Raw genomic sequence first — 22,236 nt, forward strand, 5'->3', positions numbered from 1 at the left:
AAATACTAAACTTTAGGGAGGTAAAATGTAATTTATCCAAGATTTTATACTCGTGGTATATGCGCACTCATACGGAGTGAGGTTGCTTACGAGGATGAATTGTGAATATCATTCACATACTCCCATAAAAAAATTGATAAAAAAATTCACATACACCATGCCTAGATATAGTAGTATGATTATGCAAAACTAAAATAAAATGAAAGACAAAACAAATATAAAATGGGTAAAAAATAAAAAAACCCCCTGTGGTAAGCCTAATACACAAAAAAGTCCCTTATGGTTTCAAAATATACAACACGACACCTCATGCTTTGAACTAAATTGTAAAGGTGACGGAATCCGTTAAATTTAACGGAAATAACTTATTGGAACCTAAAAAAAAATTTTATACCTAATTTTTATCAAATATACCTATTCTACCCCTTAACCCTCAATTCTCTCTATTTAGAGAATAAAACAAATGATTTTTTTGAATTGTCTTTTGCTTTATTATATCAGGGCATTTTTGTCATTTTGTTCATTTCTGTTAAGTTTAACGGATTCCGTCACCTTTACAATTTAGTTCAAAGCATGAGGGGTCGTGTTGTATATTTTGAAACCATGGGGGACTTTTTTATGTATTAGGTTTATCACAATGGGCTTTTTTGTTTTTTACCCAATATAAATTGATGGAAAATCTCCCTCGCAACAAAACATATCAAGGAAATCCATGCGATCATCCAGGACTATTATGCAGACATTCCAATCAATTACCTTTAAGCATGTCTATAGGGAGGCAAACTTAGTGTGCGGATTTTTTGGCCAAGATGGGTGTAGAAGCAGAAGAAAATTTTATTTTGTTTGATTGTATTCCCTTGGCAATTTCTAGACTTTTAGAACTTGATTGCAGAGGCTTTGCCCTCCCTCGGTTTGTAAACCTCTGTTAAATGTTATTTTGAATGTAGGGTATGTTTGTTTGAACTGAAAATATTTTCCCTAAAAAATTTTCCAGAATTTCTGGTGTTTGGAAGCAAAAGAGGTTGGAAAATGATTTCAGCTGGAAAATGTTTTCATGCCACCGGGTGGAAAATGACTTCCACAACAACTTTCCTGAAGTTAATTTCCGATAACCAAATAACCCACAGTGCTAGAGAATCACCAGCAGCAGAATCATATTAGTCACAATATCAGTGGGTGTTCCACTGGAATTTTTAACAACTTTGGTTGCACATAATTTGCCGAGCAATTTGAATTGATAAATAAAAAGTATCTGCACTCAACCTGCAAACTAAAGTATTGCTGTAGAAGTACTGAATTATGACATCAAACCTCGTGCTCTAACACATAACGACCTATCTGCTATTCTCCCTTGAACCCATGAAACATCAGACAACAAAAATAAAATCAATAGCTCCAGTCGGATTTGCGTTCATCTCAAAAATATCCCAGACATTTTTCTTTCTCCTTTCTACTAATTAGAAATAACTTAAGGCAAGTAAACAACGCTGCAAGAATATCAAACTGTCCTACACTATTCTAATTCAATTGCTAATATATTTTATGTGATAATCAAGTCTAATGTGAAAGATTGCATTTGTGTCAGGTGGTGGTGGTAGGATTTGACAATTTAGTTCTTTTAGGATTACAAGTGTCCTTTTTTCTATGAATGATCGAAAGAACCACTTTAATTTAAATAATGAATATTAATTAAATTTTGAGACGAAAGAATTCATTTTCTTTCAAATATCAAAATATCCAATATTTTTAGTTTGATCTAGATCTATCCTAATTCCACCCTGTATTCGAGTTGGGAAATTTAAGAATTCATGGTGTAATATGAATAAATATTTTATAAAAATGATAATATGATTATAATGGATAGAAACTAAAATTAACTTGTAATGCAATGAATGTTTTGAGAGTAGAAAAATATTTGCAATATAACAGCAAACATATTAGAAAATATTTTCATTGACAAACCAAACACCGGAAAATTATGAAAAAAGGAATTCGAAAAATATTTTCACTTAATAACCAAACACTGGAAAATTATGGCGAAGGAAGTGATTTTCCAAGAAAATGACTTCGATGGAAAATATTTTCAGTCCAACCAAATAGACCCGTAGTCTTTCTTACCAAAAAAAAAAAAAAAAAAAGTGGTATAGTAACTGGAGAAGTTCTTTGTCATGGTATCAGAATTGGTGGAATAATGATGGCATAGTAATTGGAGAATTACTTTGTCATGGTAGACGGCAAAAGATTTTTTTATGGAGTGAAAATTTAAAAGTTGTAAACATGAAAATTTTTAGAAGTTGTATGATGTCTAGCAGTTCAGTTTAATGTATAATTTGGTTAATTGGGTGAAAAGGAGTTTATAATCGCAGAGAATTAGTTTTGAGGGAATTGTGGTATATCGACAGTTATGCAGTTAAATTTTAGTGGTATATGTATTTATTGGTTAATAATTAATTCGAAGGGTAAAATTGAAATCACAAAAAATGATACTAAATTGTTTCTACCAAACTAAACTCTTGCTCCTGCTTTATTATTGTAGACATAATAATATTGTCAGAAAATCATACTGCGTTTGTTTGGATAGGAGTTTATTTGCATGATTTATTTGAAATAATTACTGTAACACTTTTTGTGATGTGATGTATGTGAGATAAGAAGGTGATTGGGATCTGTGAAGTAAATTATTTTTTTTCAAATTATCTCAATCCAAACACCCTAACTAGTACTATTATTGTTAGTATATTGTTTGATAAGTATACTAAACCACTTGTACTGTTACATTGGATTAATTAACTAATGAGTTGTTTGAATGGAAATTATAATCTTCACCTTCAATGTTTGATTTCAATTAACATGCCTTTCATAATTCCACTATATTAATGAGTTAATCCATTTCAAATCCAAGTAGGAATGGTAAGGTTACATATTTTAAAACTTCTATTTTTAGAAAATGACACCTGTAATACTTAACCAAACAAATGGTAATTAATTTGCATGCCGATTTCTAACGCTCATGCTTGTAAACCAAACATCCCTAAAGCTACTTGTGAATTGCTTACAATGCCCCCTTGATTTATTAACATTCCCACCCCTCCCCCCCCCCCCCCCAACCCCCCAAACAACTTAAACAGCTTTGGAGTTCACATTCAACTCGAATGGTGCTTCTTTGGACTTCTATAAAACAAAAATTGGCAATAACAAAATCCTTGGACACAAGGGAAAGTTAGAGAAGACCAAGTTGTTGATTTATGTCCAAAGAATAAAATGGAGGAAAGTAACATAATCTTGGACTCACTTAAATCTCTTAAATGCGTCTTGTTTGCTTCAGATTTATACTTTTGGCTTCCAAACAATTTCCCTCTTAGAGTTGTCTGACATAGGGTGAGACTTTGTGAAGACAAAAGTGGTTGAAAATGGTTAACTAGAACTTTAGGGAATCTTATTATCTAGTGTTTGATTGGTTTTATATTAGCTGCGAGGTGTCAGGGAATAACATCATCCTGTGTTTGCGTTTTGTTAGATATAGGATGAAATGGAATTGCGGAATTATAAACCACAAGATCCTTTTGTCAAACCAACAATTAGAAGTTTTAATCGAGCTTGATAAACCCAAATTCGACTCGTAACTTGTTTGAATTGTAAGTTATTTGGAATATTTTTACTGTAGTACTTTTTGTAACGTGATATACGTGAGATAAAAAGGTGATTGGGAAGATAAAAAGATGTATTGGAAATTGTAATGATGATGTAAGCAAATAAAATTGGAAAAATAATGCTCAATCCAAACAATCCACATTCAGGGACACAAATATATTGGAGTTTCGAGCTTAGTTTTAAAAGCACCTTGGGGAAAAAGATCATAACACTTGCTTGAGGCAATTATTTTTCCACAGGCAATTATTGTTCTAAAAAAATTTAAAACAAACTTGCTATTTCTGTGACCTTTATTTTGCAGTACAATGGATCCACTTTTTCCTTCTAAATCCTTTGTTTTGAGAGCCCTTTACTGCTAACGGCAGCTAGTGAGAGAGAATAGGAGCAAGACTGGGCAAATAGTAGTAGTATTGGATATCAAACACAGCATCCACTGACAATCACTTCAATCTTTTCAGTTACATACCCTAATAAAAAAAAAGTTCTCTACATCATACTAGTATAAATATTTAGCATCATCAAAAAAATTTCAATAGTAAATCAAGTACAAGAAGAAGGTAAATCACAGAAGTCCCTCTTTCGGATGCATTATTTGGGTTTGGATTGAACGGCAGTGGAGCTGAAGCAGACGTTCCTGATGCAGTAGTATTGCTGGCTGCGCCTGCTTGACTTACATCGACACCAAACCTCATCCCATCCAGACAGTGCCCAGATATGTCACAAATAAACCAATACTCCTTGGCTTCTTTGAGCTCAATTTGATCGCTTCCAGTTGTGTATTTTGCCACAACTCCGCTGCTTGCATCGCAAGATCGAAAGGTGGCCTCACTCACTTCATACACATTATGTTCCCCTTTTGTATACTTGAAAACTAATCCACCAGAAAGCAAAAAACATGTACCAGTAATCAAGGGTTTTTCTTTTTTTTGTAGTTCTTCGTTATGGAAATCGTAGAAAAGAAAAATTAACTTGAGGGACGAAGGATGCATATACATAGATATATATATATACATACATACCCAAAATATCATCAACCGTGAAGTTGTACTTGGTAGACCAGGCGAGATAGTTGACTCCAATGCTCCAATTATCCTCATCACCTACCGTGTAAGTCTCGCATCTGGCGCCGCACAGCAGCAGAACGCAGACTAAAGAAGCATGCAAGAAGCAGCTGAAGGAGATGCCATAGCGAAGCTTAATTTCTTTTTTCATAGCCTGAAAAGCTATAAAGATGTTGATCGACCGGAACCCTTGTCAATTCCGCACAGTTTCACCTATCTTCCACCATTGCTTAAAACAGAAGACTTTCTTTGTACAGTTTTATGTAATTATACGAAGACAGCTGCAGGGTGATTGATACATATGGCCTGGTGTGACTTGTTGGAAAACACCGGCTTGTTGTAGGCCCTTTCCCACTTGCAATTTCAATATTCATAAATGCTACCAGCATTGAGTAGACCATGATAAGTACTACTAGTAGTTTGATAACTCCAATGAAGAAAAATGAGGAATAAGAAACTGATTTGTGGGGACAAGTCGTGACCGTTGATCTCGTTTGATCAAAATTATTGAACTCGGCTCAAGCTCAAGTTGAAGTTTATCCCATCCTTAAGAAACTGTTCTGCAATGATGAACCGACGTTCGTTGTAAATGGACTACTCTATAAATTGGTGTACAAGTAAATTAAGTTGTTCTTGTTTGGTTTGTACATAGTTACAATATGGAACTCCAAAACCTGGTGTGACATGTTCAAACTTGAGCTGAACTAATGACTGTCTCTCGTGTAGTATGCTCAGGCAAAAAGAATATGTATACTCGATCCTTCCCTTTCTCCTTCTCTCTCGTAAAGACTTGGGAGTTTTCTCCGAAACCGAAAAAGAATATATGGAGAATCCGGTTTGAGATTTGTTCTCCAAAAGAGCTGATTGCATTCGAGTATTAGCAGTTAAACGAACCAAGCTTATGGTTAGTTCAACTCGTCTAGGCTCATTCATTCGAGTATTAGCAGTTAAACGAACTAACCCGAGAGTTAGTTAGCTCGACTTGTTTAGGCTTTGTTCGTGTTTGATAACAACTCGTTAGAAATTTTATATTAGTCGAATTCGAACAAATATTTTGACTGTATAAATAATAGAATGAACATGAACTCGTTCGTGAATTTAAACAATTGTTCGCGAACATGGGCCTAATTATAATTTCACAAAACTTATGGTTAATATTATATTCCTAATTTTCTAATTCCATGTGTAATTGTTTGCGAACGGCTCGTTTATATTAAACGAGTCGAGTTTGAGTTCAAATTCAAACTAAGATTTTGCTTGAAGAGCCCAACACAAATTTGAAACTCGAATATTATCGAACGAATACGAGCCTTATTTGAATAACTTAACGAACATATTCGACTCGACTTATTTTTAGCTCTAAGATTCAATAGTCTCTGCCCCATTGAGGAAAAAATTTTGAAATAATTTGATGCAAATAAGTCAACGTGCTCAAATAAGGTATAAATAATGAGCAATAATTTCACATGGTAGCAGGAGAAGTACAATTTTTACTTGAAGCCCAAGCGCATTAGTACTAGTGTAGCACCCACAAGAAGCCCAACCATATCCATCATATGCAGTTTGGTAATTGTGATCAGGCTACGACATCGTATACACACTATTATTTACGCTCGCCCGAGAAGACCTTTCCCCTCCCTCAAGAATTTTCCAAAACCCTACTGCAACTACACTGCCTATTCTACTGTGTCCCCACCCCAATACCCCATCCCAAAACCCTCCAACTCCCGCTGCTTAAACTTGTCGTTCAGAATAACTCTCTCTCTGCCTGGTTATACATACAAATTCTACAGAAGCGGATGCGGATTAGCCGTCAGATTCATTGATCGTAAGAAAAGAAAGAAGAGTTTGGGACATGGCAGGAGGGAGATTTAGGGAACTGTTGAGGAAGTACGGAAAGGTCGGATTGGGTGTCCACCTTTCTGTATCTGCGGCTTCCATCACCGGGCTGTACGTGGCGATTAAGAATAACGTCGACGTGCAGGCCTTGTTCGAAAAGGTCGGCGTGCAGGCCCCGTCCAAAGAAGGAGGAGGAGAAGCAGCAGCAGCCAAACCCGGAGGAGCCCAAGATCTCAATACCAACCCCGAGACTTCCACCACCACATCCACAGATGGGTTCGTCGTGGAGGAGGAGTTCAAGAAGAGGAATCGGACTGCCGAGCTGGCGGCATCCAGTGGTGGGGCACTGGCTCTGGCATTGCTGCTTAACAAGGCTCTGTTTCCTATAAGGGTTCCCATCACCCTCGCTCTTACACCTCCCGTGGCCAGGTTTCTCAGGAGCCGACAAATTATCAAGAACGGTCTATAGGTTTTTCACTACTTTCCCTTTTTCTTCTTGCTCGTCCTTCCCCTTCCCCCCACCCCCTCCCTCTTGCCCCGAATGGCAGGCTGGGGCCGGGGGAGAGACATCAGAGTTGTCTTGATGCTATTTGCTTGATATTGGGTTCGGCTTTGCAAGTTGTGATTTTGGGTCACATTGCTGAGGAAATCATTATGACAGAGAGAAAGGAACATCTGTGAATTACTGCTATTACATACTACTAGTCTTTATATATGGTTCTGCATTTGTATAATTTCTATGGAATTTTGGTCTTTACGAATTTTGGGGCTGAGACTGAGGATTCATTCATTAGCCTTGCTACTAAAAGGTGAGCCTGTCAACAGAAGTTCATGTTAAAATCTTCAAACACTCCTTAAACATCAATAAACGCAAAAGAAGGGATTTCTGAAGAGTGCTAATATCATTTCCCTCCATTCTTGAGTCGACTTGGGGCTATTTGCAGTCTTGTATACTGAAGGCAATCTATGTACTAATTGTGGATATATGAACTATTTTTGTTCACCCTGCATTAGTTCATTAGTGTGCATCTGAAATCTATAGGATTAATCTTTTCTATATTGATAACGAATGATAACTATACAAAATTTGAATTTAAAATTTAATTTTTGCACACATGTCATGTCATGAATCTAACGGTGATAATATAGACACTGTAGTGCATATAAGATTTACTCAAATCTATATTGCTTCATCTTTCATGACAAATTGTTAACCTCAATCCTCGTTTGGATTTTGTTTGCATCATTAACACATTTTTCAATCAGTATTCGTTTCAAAAAATTATCCCAAATAATCTACTAATAGTAACGATACTCGGAAAGTCTCAAACACCTCGCCATACAGTTTAAGTGGAGCTGTCACTGATCTAATGTACAGCTTTCTTTTCCTGGGACCAACAGGGTAACTAACTAATAGGGAATCATATTAAACCACTGTAGCTTTGAGTTTAAAGGGATGTTATCTCCTGCTTACTTGACACAGCACTAATTGCAGCATACCGTGTATTTCCTTCAGATTGCATTCATGAAAGGTGTCATGATGAGCTTGGGGCAGGGTGATCATCAAATCACTGCATGAACATTTTTTTTAACGTCAGGCAGGGAACTATACAAATTTGTTCTATATCTTGTAAAATTGGACCTATAAAAATTTGTTCTACATCTTATGGAAATGGACAAAACCAGCAGACAACAACGCCTGACCGAGTCATGGAGTCATATCAAGTATGCTTTGGATGCATATTCACACGAAGTGGGATGAAAGCCTATCACTCTCCCATCCCAGCCTGAGAATTAGACTCAGCTATATGGGGAATGGAAATCTTTGAACCCAAAAAAAAAAAAAAAATTCCCACCTCTTAAACAGAGATGCTATTTCTGGGTACAAATCCGGTCACTAGCTTTTTGTAATTAGAACAACTCCACCTCTAATGATTAGCTTGCATTGTCTTCTATTTTAATCCGGGGTCCCAAGCGCAAGCTACCAAGCTTTCCCCATCCGTCTTTGGGTCGTTAGGATGGATTCCACTGCATTATCTAATGACATTTTTGCCAATCAGCAGGGTAACAATTTGAGATAACGAATCCTACAACCCCTACAAGCAAATCCTCATTACAAATTTTCCATGACTAGTGAGCTTTACCTAAATTGCAGAACAAGTTGGCAAACGACAATGAGCATCTCAGGAACGGAAATCTTCTTCAGCAGAAAAGTATCTTACTTAAGTTGCGAGTCAGTTTAGAGCCCACCCTCATTTCTGGATCTCTAACAAAACTGAAGCCCAACCAATAATGAGGTAGGGATCATAAGATCAATCATTGTTTCCAAAGTAAAACAAGTCATACAAGATCCAGGAATACACCCAAAAACAAAACAGGATGAAAAAAGAATACCTAGACTACAATAACACCTCCCACTCTAAAGGACAAACAAAAATGCCAAAAGATAGTACAAAGACTGTAAATACATGAGAAATCTCACTTCTCAGAAAAGCAATACAAGAAAAACAGAAGAGGGTATCTCAAATATATCCTCTTTCAGTGATGCAAAACTGGAAAGCTCTATGTAGGTACCCTGAGTACTCAAAGCCATCAGAGATTGTAACAATGAATTAGTTGTGTTAGTTCATGAAATTTTACAATTAACAAACAGCAGCAGTAGTCCTTGGAACTTCTGCTCTGAAGGACTCGTCCTACTGGGCTTTTAATACATGATAATGCATCTTGGGTTTCCCAATACTAAAGTTAGACAGAATCTAAAGCTTTATCAACTAAGACCATGTAAGGTCAAATGGTCTTGAAATCAATGCAGTTAAATGATTACACTGACCTTATTGGATTTGGATGAAGAAGATGTACAGCTGGCCCTGCAAGACTTCCAAGGTTATTGCAGGTGCTTAAACTCCTGACAGTTGGCTCCAATTTCACTTAACGATATGTAAAGTTTTGGCACAATCTTTGCCAGCATCAGTTTAAAGCCAATGGAATTTGAATTAGCATGGGTATTACTGCTAATGGAAGCATCTTTTGTGAGTGAACCAATAAGATATCCCTTCATATAAGTATCACAGGCTTTGAGGATGCAGTAACCACGTCTTCTAAAGTGCTGTTGGACAAGCTCTTCAAAGTCCTGGAAACAGTTTCATAGTAGGATTACAAAGACATTAGTAGCTGATTTTGAAATTTTATGCTTATATAGAATTATGCAGTCCCAATTAATGATGAAAAATCTTAGGCATGGTACAAAGGGGAACACAAATGAAGCAACGGAACCATACGTAGGCATCAGAAGTTTGAACATTGGATGCAGCATGGCACAAAACTTCTTCCATAGAACTAGGTTTTATCTTTTGAAGTGATTTGCTAGCTTCTTCTTAGAATAGAATAATCACATCATGCAAAGGTGGAACAAAGGAACTTATCTGGAAAAAGCACTAAAAAGATTGAAAACTTCGCAAAGAACAATCATCAAATTGGTCCACCAACACGACATTTTTACAGAAGTCTCTAATGTGGATGCTAACTAAAGTTCAGATGAAAATCAAGAAAATATCAAATAAGAATGATTTTTGTAACAATATGACAAAAGCATTCAGCCTAGAAAACAAGAAAGGCTTCTGCACCAAGAAAACCAGGAACTAAAAGTCTAGGCGAACATCAAAGAAGAAGTAAAAATAACCAACTGCAATCTCCTAGCTTGTTCCACTCTATATAAAATCTATTCTTCTCCATCAGGTGAACAGATTAAAAAAAAGTAATATAACCACTTAAAACAGACAGCATGCAGTCTCAAAACAAACAAACACAGTGAACTCTCCATAGTGAAACCCAGGACAAACTGTACATGTTCACATGAAACCATTAAATTGACAGAGGAGTTTAGGCATTCATCACCTTGGGAGGTTTCCGTATGAGATACATCATTGTCTTGCAGTTGAGTAAGAATGTATTCTCATTGTACGACAAAGAATTTTTCTCTCCCTCAGCTGTCCCAATTTGTTTGTCATATCCAGCTTCATTGAAATATGGCTTGGAATTTAGCACTAGCCCTTGAAGCGAAACTAGGACTTGAAGAATGCTCGATGATGAAGGATCCCACACCTCATTTCCTCTGCCTGTCCAAGTATTCAAAAGGCTCAAGCAAACTTTGCCTTCCTCATACAGATTCGGATTTATTCGCCACCCTCCAGAATGATAATAGGCAGACTGCAATGTTAAAGAAGCAACAGAAGACAAATAAGGAAGAAGCAATTCTGCAACAGAGTTTAGTAGAATGCAAGTAGCTGCCGAAATAAAAGAACCTATCCAATCTATAAAAGAATTATCAATCTTTCTTACTGGTGGGACATCAGGGTACTCTAGTGGGAGGTGAAAGTCAAAGAAGAAAAGGCCATCTTGGTAAGGTGTTCCATACGCTCCAACTATGACAGCCCTCAATAGATCCATTCGATCTTCATAAACACGTACAAAGATCCCCTCTACAAACGTTTGTAACAGTTTAGAACCAAAGGAGCTCATACTGTTTCCATGCAGTAATGTGAAATCTAGTATAAAGGATTTGAACATACCAGGAAGGTTATTCTGCAAAATATTCCAATCTTGTTGAACCTTCCTGAGCCACTTCCTACTCGCATTATTCTGTGGTGAAAATGTAAAGGATTATTATGATGCAACTTCAAAGCAATGACAAGTAGTAGAAAGAGATTTAAGCATGTGATACATTAGGCAGGATTGCTACCAGCTCATCATTTTTGAAAATGAGTTGATCCATCAGCCATCATTTACGTGAAATTTGAATTAAACTGAATCAGGCTTTTCAACAAAATTAAAGCTGGTGATTATTGCATTGTTTTGTACTAGATCAAGGACATCTCAGTACTATATAGGCAGTCACAGCATTTAGAATGAAAAATAATAAAGTCAAAAACCATGGACAGACGACTAACCTGTTCATTTGTACCACGAAAATAATGATCGTAAGGATCTTTGGTGATATCAAATCCTTTGAAACTAGACGCTCGATCATCATGATAAGTTGGGACATTTGCTTCTGGCTTCAAGTTACAAAGAGCTTCAGCCGCATCCAATAAATCTGCAACCTCTTTGTCATCTTGTTCCTCTGCCTTCACTTTAGTGCTCAGACTTCCAATGCTATCACCACCATTAGATCTCTGGGAACATGACTCATCATCAGTATCTATTTTGACAGCCAATTCCCGCAGCTGAAGTTCATCATCACTCCTGGAATCTGGATCAGTGTGTTTTCGCCCCCTTGAAAATATGCCAGAGGCCAACCTGGTCACAAACCCAAGTGCAGCCAGGGGAATGGAAAGAGCCCCATTTCTTCCAGAACTATCAGAGCCATCTTCATTGTCAATTCTAATGTCAGTGGCACTTCGATTTTTAACACCCTAGATAGCAACAAAATCTGTCATACATGATATCTTTTGATGACACATATCATATAAAATACAAAAATTGCTAGGGCCTGTAACGTTCTTACTAAAAGTTTCAAGCATCAGAAACAATTTAGAAAAGAAAAAAAAATACTTGTCAGTCATTATTCCACTCCGCATCAAATAAAACTCTCTGGACATCTAGTTTATCAAGCTAATATTCTATAATCAACTCAAACAAAAACTATCTGGTAGGAACCTATTTACTTTTGGTCAGTGGAGACAATCAACTAGCATATCTACATAATGAGCTGATAAATGCTATGAAGTCTGCCAAAACACTTGAAGAATCCCGACCGTAGCAACCATTATAAAACTTCTACACCATGTTTCCTTTTCCACAGGTTTACAAAGAAGCAATTGAGTTTTTAAGAAACATTTGGTGCAACAAACAAATTTCATTTAGTATAAACCTCGTCAGCATTCTCAATAGTATCCATCTCATCATCCTCAACGGTTTCCCAGCTGGCTGCATCATCACTAATTTCACTTCCACCTGTAATTGACTCATCATCATCGCGACCAACAACATATATTGCTTGAGGACCAACCTAACAGGGAAAAGTACAGTGTCAACCATGTACAATTACAAACTCCTATACAATGCAGTACTACAAGATGAGTACAATACATTGAACCGTAGAAAAATGAAAAAAAACATAATAATATCACATGCAACAGAAAGCCAAAGTATGTCTCATAGCTGCAGTAGTAATTCAAACTGTTAGCATCCACTTTTTTTAGATGAAAATCTAAATAAGCAAAATAATCAAATATTCTTGGATGTTTCACTTCTTTGACATCTTACTATTCAAGTGCTTTGCAGTGTTGGTGATACACAACAAACCATTAGTTCAATTTTATATAACCACCTATGCATTTTACCACCATCAATCACATTATGAGAATATAAGTGCAGATGTCTCTCTGGGTGTATACCAATATGTAATAAGAAGAGGAGAAAAACAATAAGGGTTTCGAAATTATATCTTCAACATATGAAAGAAAGGGAACCAGCACAAGACCAGAGTAAGATCATATAGTAAAGAAGAGATGGTGGATGAAGGCATCCCCATTTGAAACAAACCAATGATGTTATCACTAGTCCAGCAGAAAATGTACCATTGAGACCATTCCATCAGCCCATGTAACCTCAATGTCACCATTCCTGAGTCCAGTAATATTCCCAACCCAGGAGAGATCTGAGAATTCAGTACAAACTTCATCAGTTGATTCATCCTCAACCTTCTTACATCCAATGTGTTGTTCTGCATCTTGCTCTTCCTCATATGTACCATGCAGCAGCTCAGACTCTTCAGCAGAGTTAGTAGTGGATAGAATTTCTACTGGAAGAGAAACAGGTGATAATCGAACAACAACATCTCCATAGCAGTAATCATAGTCAGGATGGCCCTCCAACTCATAAACGCTTACTACTTCTTCTCTATCAAATTCTCTGGGATCCTCAGCCCTAGTAACTTGCTTTAACCACCTCACATGAGCTGTCTTCTCCTTTGCATTAACACTTTTCACAACCCCGACACGTCTAGTTTCACCAGTATCATAACCGTCATCGGCAGCTTTCTCAACTATATACTGTTCTGCAACAAATTCATGATCTCCTGGACTCTCAATAGGAATCAAACTCGTGGAATTTATACCTCTTTTTATTGTTCCATCCTGCCAGGCTACATCAACACTAGTCCTAGTATTAACGATCAACAGGGCTCTTTCAAAATTGTCCTCTTTTTTCCTTGCTTTTTTGTCCCTCCTGACTATAACTTTACGGATCTTCTTACGATGTAAGGGCCAAGATTCATGGACTGACTCCTTGGAAATAGACAATGAACTAGAACATGAACTAGATTCTGCAGGAGCTTTAGCTTCAGCCTTCCCATTATTTGCTTCCAGTGAAACCTCTGCATCAAGTACTATTAATTCACCGTTCCCATTTGATTCCTCCGAAGTGACAACTTCAGAACATTCTGCTCCTGTTTGAGCAGATTCTGATTCCTCTTTGACAGAATCACAAAGTTCTAGTTTTGATAATCCCTTGTCCAGAGGAATGCTGGACAATAGCACAGGTGAAGGAAGAAGGCACCAATCACCCAATTGCCAGTTTGCATGTGAAAAACAAGACAAAAGTTTTAAATTTTTGGGACTTTGCTCTTCTGCTGGCGTTGTAGAAGAGTCAGGTCCATAACCAGCAGAAGCAATCCAATATATGAATACAGAACCTACTGTAACTTTAGTCACTGTACCCTCTAGACGGTTAGCTTTCCATAAGCCAGAAATCCATCTTGAGTTCTTAAAGACTGACGAAGAGTTTGCCTTGACACGCTGCCCAGGATAGTAAGGAAAGTGCCCATCTTCAAGAATATTCTTGCCAACAGGTTTAAGACGAAGTGGGTCAGCTTTCATAACTTTGCATACGGAGCCATCATCAAAAAGAACCGTGACATTATCCAAGACATCATCAATTCTACCTAACCAGGGACCAAGAACTACATAGTCACCGATTGTGAAATCCCTGACACGTTTCAAGTCCCTGGCAGAAATATTTTCAATGATAGAGCCATCATGAGTTAATAAATCAACAGAAATATCGACATCTACCACGACACCCACTTGACCCGTTGGGTCTGAAGCAGCAGCAACATAATCCCCATGCAGAAATCCCCGATCAACAACTTTCACATTATTTATACTTTCTGTCGTCTCAGATTCATCTATCCAGAGCACCCTAACTTGATCAGCTGGGAGGTTATGATTCTTTTGACTATCAGAATCTTTAGTCTGGTTAACTTTTTGAGAGTTATCCACTTCAGCATCGTCATCGTCACCATCATCGTCATCTACCTCATCATCATCATCATCATCATCGTCATCAGTTAAGCTTCCATCGGAATCAGAGTCACCAGCAACTTCAGTGACAATTCCAAGCTTACTATTGATACTGCTTCTTACAACATCTTGTCTGTATACATAGGATACATTCTGTAAATTCTTGAGAATATCTCCTGGTTTATTTGCAGGTATCACATTTTGGTTATAATAAAGTCCATTTACAGGTGAATCATCTTCCTTCAAATCCGCATTTTTATTTGCGGTGGTTACTGGTACAACATCTTTGGAAGCAACATTGTGCTGCCCCGGCCCAGTATCCATCTAATGAACACATGAAGAAACTTGAGGAAATCATTAAATGGAAAACACAAAAATAGAGAAAAAAAAAAAGCCTCCATAATAGCAAATAGGTTAAGAATACTTTTCATGCACACAAGAAGTGAGTTTAGACCAGCAGGTGACGACATCTCCACATGAACTATCAAAACTGCTCATGGTTCTTGATTCCACTCACAAAAGTACTCATGGTTAAACGTTAAAAAGACACCGAAAACCTCAATTTTCATGCTCTTAATCAGCAAAAAGCTATGAGAATCGATTTTTTCTGCTTCTGTTGGAGCCAAAGCAAGAAATTTGCGTGAAAAAGAACTCAAAAACCATGCATCTTTAATTTAAGTATGCGTTGGCATTTAGAATCTAGTCAAATTTCATTATAAAAAACTTTTAAACTCTTCACACCGGCTATTTTTTGGTTTTTTAATCACCAAGATGTAATCACATGTTCCAACATTAGCAGGACCGACTTTTCTTCGTGGTAACCACAAATGACGGATAGGTAATTCGACCAGTTTGAACCTCAAATTTTAGAACCCAAAATCCAATTCAAATAATAATAATAAGAAACAAACCCTCATATACTCGAAAGAAAAATTCCACCAAAATCCTCGATCATCGCTCATGCCCAGCTGAAATCATTATTCAAATTGGAAAACAAGACAAGAACGCCCCTTCCCCAAACTAAATTTCAATTGAAAAAACAAGACTAAATCTACCAAATACTCATCAGAAACACAACAGAATGCTCCCTGACAACAACAAACAGGCCACAATCAATAGGCTCAATGAGCTGTAAATTCTGATGACAAAATTACTTGCATTATTAAATAAATTCAACAAGAATCTCTTAAAAATGCGCGATTGCAGATAATGGCATTAAAAACAAACAAAAAAATGGCAAAGAACATAAAAATACCTCAGAAAATCGGTGAATTTGGGAAGGGCTGAGAGGAGAGGGGTGTTTTGTAGGCAACAAGAAGAACTGATCCTGGAAAAATGAATACTACCTCATTATTATTATTTACCCACCACTCCACCTCCTCCTATGTTTTACTTTGTAATCGTTTCGTTTTTTTTTTTTTTTTTTTCCCTTCTTATATATATATATAGATAGATGTTATTTATTTATTTTAGGCAAAGGGAAGGAGAAGACATTGGCCGAAGCCCAAAGTATATTCGATTACCAGAGAGACGGAGGAGCTAAAGAGCGGTCAGCCGGTGACTAATGTTAGGCGTCCACTTTAGGGACATTATTGTAATTACGTGCCGTACAAGTGCCGCTTTTCTTTTGCCTCAACTTTGTGTGCTTCTTTTCTTTTCCTTTCCTTTTTCCCCCACCTTGAATTTTCAAGGTTGTGTACTTGAATGGAACTTGCAAAGCAATGCCGTAATAAAAAGTTCCCTTCCTTTAAACCTTTTCTTTAACAAAATTTAAATTGAGATTTTCTTGATTCTCCTTCAAGCCCCTGATGGAATGTAACTTTCATTGACCGTGCACGAGTCAAGCTCGAGCATCTTGATTTCATTAGCTGAGCAGTGAATTTCATATATTATTATGTTTGTAAGTCGTAATTTTAAAAAGTTAATGAATATCGAGATCTAGTTCTAAATTCGTATGGGTTGGTTCGCGTATCAATAATGAGAAGCCTTGATTTAATGGTTAAGATCGATTCAAGTTTATGTCAGCACACGACATTATAGAGGTGGGAATTGCTCTTTTCTAATTTCTCTTGATTCAATTAGGCTGTCTCTTAATATAAGTTAAAATAGGAATATCGTAGGAGTTGATAATTAATCAAAAAGCAAAAGAAAAAAAAAGTCGATTGTGACTTATGGATAAATGTAGTTTTAGAGTTTAGATTTAGCCTATTCTTAAATTAATCAGTTAAAAATATAGGATGGATGAACTTGGTCTGATAATAAAAGTAAGGGACGACATCTGTAGGATGACTAATTTAATCAGGCTCAGTATAATATTATTAATATTTCAGGGTCTAATTTATAGTGGAAGGTCCAAATCAACTCGAATAATAAAATTTTTGGGGGATAATTTTAGAAACCTCCCTTGAGGTTTCTAACCATTTCACCGCTCTCTCTCTCCAGGTTTCGAAATTACACTACTCTTCCTTGAGGTTAATTATCTTGTAATATTTAGATTTAGGTTGCAAACGAATCGAACCGCTCGCGAAGGGTTTGAGTCAAAGTTCGACTCGAGTTTGATATTGCTCGAGCTCGAGAGAAGCTTGAGTTGGCCAAATCGAACTCAAACTCGAACTTGAGTTCAAATTCAAAAATATTAAACTCATTAGCTCGCAAGTTGATACTCAAACTCGAGTATCTATATACATATATATATTATTTTTAATTTTACTAGTAAAATTACATATATTTTCCTAATGTTTTATTATTTATTAAGAAAAATATTATTTTATTTATTTTCAAAAAATAAAATAATTATTTTTTATTTTTTCAAGCTCGACCGCGAGTTCGAGACGAATTGGCAGCTCATCGATCTTGAGTTCGAGTTCAAATTTGATAAAACTAAGTCAAGATTTGGCTCAATTAGGCTAAAACTTGTCTCGATTCAATTTGTTTGCAACCCTATTTAAATTCAATCAATAATTAAAAAATAATATTAGAAAAGAGAAGATAATATGAATGTATGATTCAATCATTGTCCCTCATCTACTATATGATTTAGTTAATTCAATACCAATCCACACATTAAAGAAAAACACTTAAAATTTTGCTATTTATTATTAAGGATCAAATAACATATAGTATCAAAAAATAGTATATCATTTTATATTTTTTACTTAATATAAGATTCAAATTACTCTTTTCAGTTACATACCTATTGTCAAATACGATCAACAAAAATAATACAAAAAATTTGTAACTAAAATATTACAGAGAACAAACTTTAACATCACAAATTTTCTTGTTAATATATTAAAGTTAGTTGCTGAAATTTTTATGATATTAAAATTCATTTTTTGTAATATTTTGGTTACAGATTTTTTTGATTATTTGTTGTTGACCTTGTTTGACAATGGGTTTGAAACTAAAAAGAATAATTTGGGTCTTATATTAAATGAAATATATAGAATGATATACTATATTTGATGCCATATGTAATTTAATCCTTGATGATATGCAAATTTTAGTGTTTTTTTTAATGTTTGGATTGATATTAGATTAATTAAATAATTTAATATATGAGAGGTAATAGTGAAATCACATTATCTTCTCTCTCTTAATATTACTTTTTAATTGGTGGTTGGACCTAGATATTACAAGATAATAAATTTCAAGGGAGGTTAATGCAAATTTCAAAATCTGAATGGAGGCCAGTGAAATAGCTATAAACCTTAGGGGAGGTTTCTCAAATTATCCCAATTTTTGGGACCAGAGTTAAAGTTAAAGGACCAAAATTGGTTCAGTAAAGAGCTGAAAGACTATTTGGTCAATTTGCCCAGAAGAGACCATATAGATCTCGCGGCGTCCCTCCGACTGGTGCAGCGGCAAAGGGGTTGGTCCCAGTGCTGATCGGACTGAAGAGACGATGATCGTTTGCGTTGCAGTCGTCGGCCACCAGGTACGCTGCCCATTCACCTTTCTGTAATGTTTTGGATCCTAATAAGACAATCTCGTTCGTTCTTTCATTTTCAATAAACACATCACATGGCAAAGACGCAGCGGCCAACTGATGGCATTTCTTGATTTTCCGGCGGCGGGATTAGAATAATCCCTTATACATACAGAGCTTCACGGAAGCAGATGATGCCCTCAAGCTTCACCACATCGTCCACTGCTCCCTTGACGTCGTTGACGAAAGAGGTCCTCTTCCTCTTCCTCTTCCGGATCTTGCCTGGTGTTTTTGCTTCTTAATGACTACTTGGTTCTTTTAAGCGCTCCCGTTCAAGTAAATAACCTATATTAGCAGTAAATGCATTGATTTAATTGTTGTACTAATGAGATGGAATCATTATATGCATAACTTTCAGTTACGAGCTAAGCAACACTTGTTGTAGTCTGAACTCATCTTCACTAGATAGAGTCTTCTGAATTTCTGATATTCTAAACTATTATTTTGCTGAGCTCAACATATATACATTTCATACACGATTTCCACTGTTCGATTTGTTCGCTTATTTTTTCTTGTTTGGCGTTGCCTATTTATCTCATTTCTTGAATAAAGGTTTAGCTCACTCAACCTGCTGTACTGTACTGCTAAATTTTGTATAATTAAGATAGTCAGAAGCCATGCCAATTTGCATATGTATTTCGCTTAGCCAGCTTCATTTAAAAACATTTAACTAGAGAGATTAATATTCACGGCACTAGATCTTTATCGATTGGAGTTACTTGCTGGAGACAAATGCAAATGCTTTGTTCACTTCTCAGTCTGGAATGAACGCTTCTGTCAATCTTTTCTGGTTACTATCTCTCCTTCTGCTGGTGCAATATCCTGTTCCAAAGGCTGATTATTTCTAGCAGTGTCACATTTCTTTAGTGTGCTTATATCTCTGCCTGCGTGTACTAGGAGAGAGTAACAGAATGAGTGGTTACTGTGCGAGTTATTGCTGATTCCATATGTTTGTATATGATGTATTCTTCTGTATTGATTGATAGTACAGAATGTGGCGTTTCAGTTATTGGGCATTTAGCATGTGAAGTCTAGCATGATTAGTTTTTTGATGAGAACTATTACATGTGGTTCTGCAACTGTGTCCCATGGCATAAGTTCCTTTATGTTTCTCCCTGTTTTTGTGTAAACATCGCTGCTCCTTCCTTTTTTTGGGCCCCCAGGGGGGGGGGATATATTAGCAATAATTTAATGATATGATCATGTTCTTGCTCTGATTGTGGATAAAGGCTTCATTAGAAAGAATTATGGTAGGCGTAATTCTTGTCTGAAGCATCTCAACTTAATCTGTATCTATGTCTGATGATTGAGAAATTCTGGATCACCAAAAATCATGTTTACACATTTTCTTTGGCATTTTTTGACAAAGAACACTTTAAAAGTTCATCCTCATTCTCTTGCAGTGAACAATCCGAAAAAATCTGGCCCCACTCTGAATGAGACATTTCTTGGTATGCTGTATCCGACTGAAAACTACAAAGTGTAAGAGTATTTTGATGCTTAAATATCCAATCCACTCATATAGGAGTGGGAACTTACAAGATTATTACATAGCTGTTGTTGCTCTATTTGGTCTTTACATCTCTCTGCATATTTGCAGGTATGGTTATCTGACTAACACAAAGGTCAAGTTTATATTGGTTACAACAGATCTGGACGTCCGGGATGCAGATGTTAGAAACGTAAGTTTTTTTTCTCTGCAAATGTGAAAATTTTGATTCCATAGCTTATTGAGCCATGATCTATGTAATAATGGGCTTAAACACTGGTAATATCCCCTCCATTTTCCCCCTCTTCCTCCCCAGCACTGCTGGGTCAAGTTTCACACTCAATGCTTTGAACATTCACAAATCTCGCATCATTGAGTTGCAAGAATAATATGAGCACAAATGATGATGTTGAAAGCTGCAATGAGGTTGTATCGCCCCTCTCTCTGGCTGTAGTTGGTTTTCAATGAACTCGTGCCTGTGCCGTGACAAATTAATTGGTGCTACTGAACTTCAAGTCTTGATGCAGATCATGTCCCTCCCTCTCCCCCCCCCCCCCTCTTCTCTTCAAACAACAAAAAAAAAGAAATCTTTTTGATGACTTCGTCTTGCACAACTTCTTCTTCATCGTCATCATCTTTTCTTTCAATAAACTCGTGATAGTAGAAATTCAATAATGGTACTAGTTTGGTTAAGTTTTAATGGTTTGTAGGGTGTCTTTAACTTCTGGACATCTCAGCTGACTTTGATTTATTTGATGTAAATTACTAGTTCTTCAGGAGGTTCCATGCTGCTTATGTTGATGCAGTATCAAACCCGTTTCATGTCCCTGGGAAGAAAATAACCTCAAGGGTTTTTGCAGATAGAGTCAGCAACATTGTCAAGTCTTTTGGATTTAGTCCAACTGGGTGATGATGCACAAATGTGGATATAGTCACCTGTAGCAGCAGCTCTCTGTTATTTGCGAGGCCATTTACCAGTAATTCCAGCTTGGATGTGGGTGGGTTAATTTTGCTGGTCAATTGATTTCAGCTGTATGCCTGGAAAGGAAATGTAAAGAATTCTAGTCCTTATTTTGTAGCAATAAAATAGGTGTGGACCTTTATACTATACTCTACATATTCTCTTTTTAATTCTCCTCGACATAATACTTTGACTTGCATATCATTCTGTCGAAGACTTTGACTAGAAATCTAAGGACTTAATTTTTGTCTTTTGAAGCTGTTTCGACCGACCATGAGTAGCAGAGATACTAAAAATCAAATGAGACGCCAAATCTGAAAAACTGAAAACTTGATCATAATACTGGAACTCCAGGAGTATCATAAGATGAATGTCAGATCTGAATAAAATTGCTTCAAGTTTGAAGAAAAAAATTTAGATCTAACTTCAAGATTTGGTGATTTTTAGAGGGATAATTTTAGAAACCTCCCGTAAGGTTTTTAACAATTTCAACTAGTTCTTTTGAGATTTGAAAAATTACGTATACCTCTCTCTCGAGGTTACTATTTTGGTTACAAAAACTATTTAATGGTCAAATTTTTGAATGAATAATCCAAAATGCCCTCATGAAATTGTGAGGTTCAGTTTACCTTCTTACATAATTATTTAAAAATTAGGGAACATGAACAAAATCTCAAATTCATTTTCAACGCTCATCTCTGCTATTTTAAACCTTTAATATTACCACATTTCAAATTAGTACTATTATCACCATGACCATTATCACCATGACACCATCAACCCCTAAATTCTAAAACCTCAATCGAAATTAAAAAGAAATATGCACTGTTAAACTTAAAAAATTTCAATAACCACATCAATATAACATCCTATCTCTCAAATATTAGAGTATCCTATCCTTTTTAATCCCAATTTATATCTTCTTCTATTCATCTCCAAATCATCCA

At 36.3% G+C, this 22,236-nt stretch overlaps 4 protein-coding genes across 6 annotated transcripts; 2 read left to right on the plus strand and 2 right to left on the minus strand.

Annotated features, from left to right (window-relative positions):
* Positions 1–4,169: 4,169 nt before the first annotated feature.
* Positions 4,170–4,863, minus strand: LOC113707987 (basic blue protein). Its single transcript, XM_027230408.2, has 2 exons — positions 4,671–4,863; positions 4,170–4,522 (listed from the first exon to the last, which is right to left on the minus strand). The coding sequence occupies exons 1-2, from the start codon at positions 4,861–4,863 to the stop codon at positions 4,170–4,172; spliced, it is 546 nt and encodes a 181-aa protein (XP_027086209.1).
* Positions 4,864–6,278: 1,415 nt separating this feature from the next.
* Positions 6,279–7,451, plus strand: LOC113708578 (uncharacterized). The gene has a single exon (XM_027231056.2). It carries the CDS (start codon positions 6,568–6,570, stop codon positions 7,018–7,020), a length of 453 nt encoding a protein of 150 aa, XP_027086857.1. The 5' UTR covers positions 6,279–6,567; the 3' UTR covers positions 7,021–7,451.
* Positions 7,452–7,746: 295 nt separating this feature from the next.
* Positions 7,747–16,399, minus strand: LOC113708577 (probable ubiquitin-conjugating enzyme E2 23). Of its 3 annotated transcripts, XR_003452430.2 has the most exons (11): positions 16,107–16,399; positions 13,130–15,175; positions 12,421–12,558; positions 11,498–11,962; positions 11,120–11,189; positions 10,890–11,029; positions 10,446–10,757; positions 9,382–9,681; positions 8,696–8,826; positions 8,408–8,588; positions 7,747–8,122 (listed from the first exon to the last, which is right to left on the minus strand). XR_003452430.2 is itself a non-coding variant. In XM_027231055.2 (8 exons), exons 2-8 carry the CDS (start codon positions 15,173–15,175, stop codon positions 9,436–9,438), a joined length of 3,417 nt encoding a protein of 1,138 aa, XP_027086856.1. In that variant the 5' UTR covers positions 16,107–16,399; the 3' UTR covers positions 8,828–9,435. The 3 variants fall into 3 exon arrangements, 1 of the variants encoding a protein (XP_027086856.1); XR_011820955.1 differs by lacking the exons at positions 8,408–8,588; positions 8,696–8,826; XM_027231055.2 differs by lacking the exons at positions 7,747–8,122; positions 8,408–8,588; positions 8,696–8,826 and having other exon boundaries at positions 8,828–9,681.
* A 2,243-nt stretch (positions 16,400–18,642) lies between these two features.
* Positions 18,643–21,436, plus strand: LOC113707721 (uncharacterized). The gene is made up of 5 exons (XM_072065240.1): positions 18,643–18,788; positions 18,934–19,030; positions 20,243–20,321; positions 20,440–20,521; positions 21,098–21,436. Exons 1-5 carry the CDS (start codon positions 18,756–18,758, stop codon positions 21,236–21,238), a joined length of 432 nt encoding a protein of 143 aa, XP_071921341.1. The 5' UTR covers positions 18,643–18,755; the 3' UTR covers positions 21,239–21,436.
* Positions 21,437–22,236: the final 800 nt, after the last annotated feature.

The sequence above is a fragment of the Coffea arabica genome, chromosome 9c, assembly GCF_036785885.1.
Source record: "Coffea arabica cultivar ET-39 chromosome 9c, Coffea Arabica ET-39 HiFi, whole genome shotgun sequence".
Lineage (NCBI taxonomy): Eukaryota > Viridiplantae > Streptophyta > Magnoliopsida > Gentianales > Rubiaceae > Coffea > Coffea arabica.